General features: G+C 35.5%; 1 protein-coding gene across 3 annotated transcripts in view; it reads left to right on the top strand.

Annotated features, from left to right (window-relative positions):
* The first annotated feature begins 1,657 nt into the window (after positions 1-1,657).
* LOC133520560 (nuclear factor NF-kappa-B p100 subunit) overlaps positions 1,658-7,498 on the top strand; it is a 43,562-nt gene continuing 37,721 nt past the window's right edge. For 2 of the 3 annotated variants that reach the window (XM_061855058.1, XM_061855057.1), the window contains exon 1: positions 6,928-7,398. In XM_061855058.1, coding sequence (XP_061711042.1) covers positions 7,239-7,398 — 160 coding nt within the window. In that variant the 5' untranslated portion in view covers positions 6,928-7,238. Of the gene's footprint in view, positions 1,752-6,927; positions 7,399-7,498 lie in introns of those variants that run through there. The other variant, XM_061855059.1, reaches the window with a different exon arrangement.

Raw genomic sequence — 7,498 nt, 5'->3', positions numbered from 1 at the left:
AACAAGTACTAAGAAACAAAATAAAATAAATATTTAAGGGGGCTCCCATAGACCACACATGATTTTTTTGCCGTTTTTATAGATTCGGAACACTTCGTACGCGAATCCAACTCACACTAACCTTTTTCGTCTAATTGCTATACAGTAAGTAGTAATGCTGTTATAGGTAAGTACAGCATGTTTGTACTACTTGGGTGGTGGTTTTGGAAAATAATTCAAATTTTACAATAAGATGAATTAAAGTAGGTACCTATATTAATGCGGTCATCGCACTGGCGACATGGCGCCGCAACAGTTTTCGGAACCAGTGTGATAGCCGCTTAGTTAGTTATCTTTTGTAGGCAAGTACATATCTTAAACGCTTCACACAGCTTACTTAATTCAATCGTCCAACTGGCATCTTAATTAGGATCCTAAACAATACTCTTAGTTAGTGCAGACGGACTCTTACTAAACTTATTTGGATAGGTTTAGGTATAACTAATTATAACAATAAAGTTACATAATGTCTCAATACTGTTAGTGTTTTTATGTAAGTATGTACATAATATTGCGATGTGAGAGTGCTATCTTAGGTAGTATAATTCCAGTGAATAGCTAATTCAAAAATTACATTGAAATTGAAAATTGACCGAGCATCAGCGGATGTCTCCGTTTCAGCTTAAGCAAAAACTTCGTATAAGTATAAATAAATAAATATATGTCCGGATGCATGTTCTCCGCTGCAGGTTGTGTATTTCTTTAACGATTCTTGTGATTTTTTTTGAGCAGGTTCGGTACTTCGTTTTCGGTCGTTTTGTTTTTTGGAAAATATTCACAATGGCAGATATTGCCATAAAAGACTTAAGCGCCTGTAGGGTCTTTGGAACTTAAAGCTAAGTAAGTCGTAAGTCGGTTTTAAATTTTATTATTAGATTTTTTAAGCTTATTGCGAGGTCTACTGCAGCTTGTGAGCCACTAGTATTATTCTTATTTTCGGCAATAATCAAAATTATAATCATTTCTAATACTAAGGTCAATAAAATTCATCAATCATCATGCACCGAACGCGGACTCGGGGGTTTTCGTGACTCACCCGGCTGGTTCAAGTGCTGGTTCTTCCCCGGCTGTGTTACGTCATCAATATGCGAAACGTTCGGCAATACAGGTGTTGCCAGATTACAAGTTATCTTAACATTTTCTTTTTTTTTCGTCTTTTGAATAATGACGTGCCAAAGGTAAGAATAAATTAGAAAATGTGTTCATTTGCGTTGCTTTTGTGCTATATTATATACTCGTAAGGTCACGTCTGAAAATATCGATACAAAAAAGTGCCAAAAATATGTATACACGACTTTATTGCCCATATATTAACGTAGTGTATACATATTTTAGACACATTTTTTGTACCGATATTTATAGACGTGACTGTACGTTCAGAAACCAAACTTTATTGCTTTATATTTAGTTTAAATCTTGGTAGACTAGACCTGTTGTGAATAAATATATTTTCTACCTTTTTAAAGATAACTCTGCCTGTATCCATTGCCATTTGAAAGTAATCAATAAGTATAATGGTTTTGATTTTTATAGTAAAGGTGCATTGGGAATAAATTTACTGAAAGGGCTGTATTTGACTGTACACGTGACATAAATATGTAAAAAGACTTATTTTACTATTCTACTACTACCAGACCTACCACTGAAGACAGAGAATCCGTACTTCAAGGAAACAATGAAAATAAACACGAAACCTTTTCAAGATCAATCAGGTATGTTTGTACTTATGTCATTATACTTTAAAGATCATAATAAATTGATCGCATTACGTACATTGAGCTATTTTAAGTATTCGGACAAATATAGCTAAGTACGTCATTTTTGACTGTGATATTTTTTTGAAAAAAGAGAGGCAACACGAATAATACTCGTAGTAGAGCAAGAGAGGCAATTGTGTTCATACAACTGTTTCTCTCGCTCCGTTACTACCCTACCGGACCTTATTTTACTTAAAAAAAGAACGAAATATTCGAAATTATCCGTAGTTATTGTTTATCAAAAGATTAAATCTGTTCAACTTTTTTACTAACTAAGGGTTGCCAAGCCAAGGTCACTTTGCCTTCAAAGCTGGAGATTCCGAAATTATCCGTAGTTATTGTTTATCAAAAGATTAAATTTGTTCAACTTTTTTACTAACTAAGGGTTGCCAAACCAAGGTCACTTTGCCTTCAAAGCTGGAGATTCTGGGTTTGAATTTCGGTGAGGGTATTTAAGAGCAATTCCTAGCTGAGCAACTTTTCAAATCTCGAATTTTTGAAGCTATGTTTCTGTCGCGCTGCGGTGGGCGGGAGCCGGAGCTATCTAAGTGTGAGTGCGCGCACACAGACGCGAGACTCGTGCGCTCGCTCATTGCGCGCCGGTCCGTCGACATCGCCCGCGAACCAGACGGAATTTATTCTGCGCTGCCCGACGCAAGTTGTTTTTGTTGTTACCACGGGCCACGATACCACGTAATATTGTTTTTCATTTTTATATTATACTGTATCTATTACACCCTAATACCAAACACCCTATCACCTGTACTAAATGTATTTTACACCTATGATGACAAAATAATAAATGATTGATTGATATTAATTACCATATAGGTAAAAACTGCAAAAAAGAATGATGTCTCAGCTTCGGTTGTCGTCGTACAGTCAAGTGCAAAAATATGTATCGAAAGAATCGTCTCATAAATATGGTACTACGCTCTTATTACACTGGAATAAGATGCTATGGGACATATTTTTGAGTAAGATGTGTACACGCATATTTTTACACTTGACTGTACCTATCCGTATCAGTAAGTTGGGAGTGATCATGGTGTGTTGTGAAATTTTGTAAGTAGGTATAAAATATACCTATGGTTAAACTACAATCTATTTAACTTGTAGTACGATGGGGCTAAACTTGGGCCGCCTTATTGAAGAACGTATCGCAATGACAATCTGGGTAAAGTATGTTGGGATAATGCCGGACAATTTTGGGACTAATTGAGAGAACTCGTGAAAAAATGTTTTTTCGAGATCTCAACACGTGACAGATTCTTGAAGTACGTAGCGAATCGTTAAATAATAACCGTAGATTCGGCCTGAATTTTGGTAATCTTCAATATAGAACGGTTTTAGTTTTGTAACTGTGTAAAGATGAGACATACTTTTTTTTAGGGTAACGAGTGTTTTGCCATCAAGGGAGAACATTGGATGGTGAAAAAAAGTTGCTTCTAATGGAAAGAGAATAAGGTATCACAAAGAAATAGGTCCGGTGTCTACCCTTTTGTATCCGATCTTAACCCTGATACAAAAATTGATAAAATTGTGGCTCATCATATGTCATAAGGCAATTTGATAAGTAAACAATGTGCTAAGAAACCTCTTATTGTAAGGTTTACCCGAAGTAATAAAAAGAAACACTAAAATAATAGATACGTTGCGAAGTTTTGACAATTTAAGATTTCGTGAACTGTACAGGTTTAGGGAAAGTGTAAATGTACTCGTATTGTTTATTGAATGGAATGTCCTGGGAGATATTAAGTACTTAAGTAGGAGGGACAAAAATCAAAATAAAAAATATCGTGCCCAGTCATTTTTAATGAAGGTCGCCAAAAAAATAAGAATCAAACTTAGAAATCAAAAAGACTAAGTAGTTCTTTAAAAAGGTCAAGGTCACTGAGAGCCCATCTTGAAGTATGGAAAATAATTAAAATTGCGATTTTGTTGGTTTAATTTTGCAAAATTTTGTTGGTTTTTGTTTTTTTTTTGATAAAATGTAAGGATCGTATGTAAAGAGTAAAGTAAATATATAGGAAAAGAGAGCCCTCTTGAAGCATTTTAAGGAAACTAATTTCGAAGCCCTATCTCTATTTTGTATCCGAAACTAGCAATGTATGTATGCGTGCACATCTACATATGCATCCGTATGTGTAGGTACTTTATTGCGAAAAATTGCTCATTTATTTTACTCGATTTTGTTATAAATTTCAACATGTATCATCATCCCTATACAATATAAATACTCTTTATTGCACACTTCAATAAATAAATAAAATAAATAAATATTATGGGACATTATTACACAAATTGACTAAGTCCCACAGTAAGCTCAATAAGGCTTGTGTTGTAGGTACCTAGACAACGATATATATAATATATAATTATAAATACTTAAATACATAGAAAACACCCATGACTCAGAAACAAATATCCGTGTTCATCACACAAATATATGCTCTTACCAGGATTTGAACCCGGGACCATCAGCTTCATAGGCAGGGTCACTACCCACTAGGCCAGACCGATCGTCAATAAAAGAAAACAATACAAAAGAAAATTTAAAACACATAAGCACAGGTAAACAACATGCGGTCTTATCGCTAAAAGGCAACCTTTGGGTTGCGGAAATAAAAAAAATACATTGTCAGTAACTGTCGCGCTGGTAGTGGTACTGGATAAAAATAATGGTACGAAAGTGTGATCAAGAAAACAATAAATGTGATAATTAAGGTCAGTAGGTAAATTGAAGAAAATTTAAAGTTTGATAATCACTGCTGTTTTTTAAATAGGTAAAGATCTGATTGTTTCTGGTCCGATCTTTCCTGGAAGGGTCAAGATCGGATATCGGTCTACAGCAGTGCTAGGTCTGTTAACACAATTACAAAAACAAACATAGTTTCATCACAATACGCAAAATAAATTACAGAGCGAAGATCGGATAGAAGGAAGAATTCGCGAAATTTACCTTGCTCTCTGTGATTGCACATAGCACAAGCCCGACTCCCTGAGCGACGCGGGGACACTGACAGTCGAGGCGCAATGAAATGGCGTCTTACACAATGTTGCCAACATTAAAAAATAAAGCCAAATTAGGAGGGGAAATGAATGTCCTACGTTCTTCACCCGCATCCGGTATTTACCCAACATACCTTAATCGTTGAACCGCCGCATTTCAAAATGGCCCTTATTTTGATATCGGCTAGCCGTAATGTTAATATTAAGGACGCTGCTAACCTGAGCAGAATAGCAAAAGATAGAAATAAGTTCCGAGAGATGGTCGCCGACGTCAGATGATGACATGGCACAACAAGAAGAAGAAGCCGTAATGTAATACGGCGGATTATACAATACGACTGCGATACTTATATATAAATCCCCTCGTCAATGTAATTTCATTAAATTTGCTATCTAGTGGCAAACATCAAAGTAGTTATCTTTTACTTGTGACGCACAAGTGTGAGCAATGTAAAATACTATATTTCTAAAAAAAAAAAATGCCTACTACGTAATAAAAGAAAATGTGATTATTAAATTATACTACGAAAATCGCAAAATGCTGTCGTTTTATTTAAAATAATGAAATAATTAGACCAGTTCCGAAAGTACCGGGAAATCCCGGTTCTTTAAAACAGTACCGGTTCTGCAATCCCTAATAAGGATGTTATGCCCATCACTATTCCTTCTGTGTACGTATATTTAGAAACTGTCTCCGCCTCCAATTCGTGCGATAAGGACAACTGCAGCTCGGACCGAAATTCACTCGCAAAAAACTTTAAAATCGAGGTTTCGCTCTCGACTGTTTCCTCCTCCAAAACGCAACTAATCATTATGAAATTTTGGAAATTGCAAGAGGAAGAAATAATCTATGCCGCTATGTTTTGATTTTTTGGATATTTTTTGTCATATTTGTATACTGTGCCTTTTTTTACAGCCAATTCAATTTACCCGTTTTTGCGATTTTCGAGGCGCTGTATCTTTCTTCAAAATAAAATAATCCAAAAAAGCAACACATAGCGGCACAGATATTGATGATATTGATCTTATTTGAAAAAATCACTGCTCTAGGTTAAAAATCCAGGGAGGAATCAGTCGAGAGCGTTTGTATGGAAAAATCGCAACTAGGAATTCCTCTTAAGTTTGTGTTTGATACTAATATTTTCCTGTTTCTGAATTTTATTATGGTTGTTTTGCATATGTATTTATTACATATTATATACTCGTATACCGTCTACTAGACCTTATAACATGTGCTCTGGATGGAGCGTAAAGTGGGACTAGTTAGATTGATTTGATATGCAATACAATTTTAAAAATGTATTTCACAAATTATAATTATCTGGCAAACCTACTTTGTCAGTAGAAAAAAGCGAGGAATCCAAATTTTCTATGAGAGGACAACCCTTCACGCCAACGTGTTTTAAATTTGTCCCCTTTTTCAACTGACGGTAATGGCTTGCCGCACTATATATTCTTAGTCATCCAATTATTGTAAATCTTAACAGGTCGCTATATTTACACGTTTCTTTTTAGAATATCACATACTGCCTAAATATTCTTTTTTTCGTCGAATTTCGTTCGATTTCGATCGATTCTCGTTATATAGCCGGTCAAACAACTTGGTCAGTGGAAAAGGCGCGAAATTCAAATTTTCTACGGGACGTTAAATTGGCTCATTTGACCAATAAGGGCAAGCGGTATGTATGTCACCGGGTATGTTATTCTAAGCTGTAAAACTTTTATTATGGCAGGTAGTCCCAAATCTTTCTGGAAAAAAGTTATCGCCGTTAAAAGTGGTGTGAGTTTAACGCTATATAGTTTTTTTCGATACTAAGTTCCCGTGTCGCAGATCATGAAGGTTTTGTTTTTGTCGATGTTTTTGTGTCACGATATTTTAATTTATTATTGGTTTTCCTATGTTTTATTAACAGATTTGACAAGTCTCACCATACAAAAAATAGAGTATATAAAAACCTTTCCGATGGTATTCCGCTGAGCCAGTGTCAGGCCAGTGTCCATACAACTGTGTCCATCCTCCTTTATCTGTTTCATTAAAACTTGCGAATTAGTGGTAATTAAGCTGGCAGCACTTGGGATTGGATCTGTCAATGTCAGCCTAGCCAGCGAGATCTCTACAACTGAGTGCAAACAGAAATTTATATTTTATTTCGTTTCTTATTTTGATCAGAAGCGGTAGTACGTTGCTCAAAGAAAGAACAAGAACGTATTTCATTGTGAAAAATGATTCAACATTTTAGTTAATGATTGCATGATGAGCGAACAATATTTTTAGAGCACGTTCAAAATGATTTTCTTATTGTGAGGTTTTTAATCGGATTTTCCGTATTCTATTTCGCTCTGCCTAGTGTTTGTACTGTATGTAAGAGTGAGAAGTGGACAATCAAGTAATAATTGCAATTTTTAAGTTCTAAAAGTGTAGAAATTACAATGTCAACAAGTGAGCATGATACTATGAGTGAAACGGCGTCTTCGCCGGTGTCGTACACGGGGTCCCCGCATCGGTCGCCGTGCCAACAGGTGCCGCAGTTGGCTAATGTATTCACAGAACTTACGTGTGCCGAATTCAATGGCTACAATGAGATGAAAGGTAAATAATAAAATACAAAGTTGCTATACAAAACAGTGTTAACCATAATATTTTGATTAGGCTTTAATTTACGATTTGTAACAACACATGTACAGTGTAC

This window comes from Cydia pomonella, chromosome 8 (assembly GCF_033807575.1).
Source record: "Cydia pomonella isolate Wapato2018A chromosome 8, ilCydPomo1, whole genome shotgun sequence".
Lineage (NCBI taxonomy): Eukaryota > Metazoa > Arthropoda > Insecta > Lepidoptera > Tortricidae > Cydia > Cydia pomonella.
This window is presented reverse-complemented; position numbering and strand designations above follow the sequence as displayed.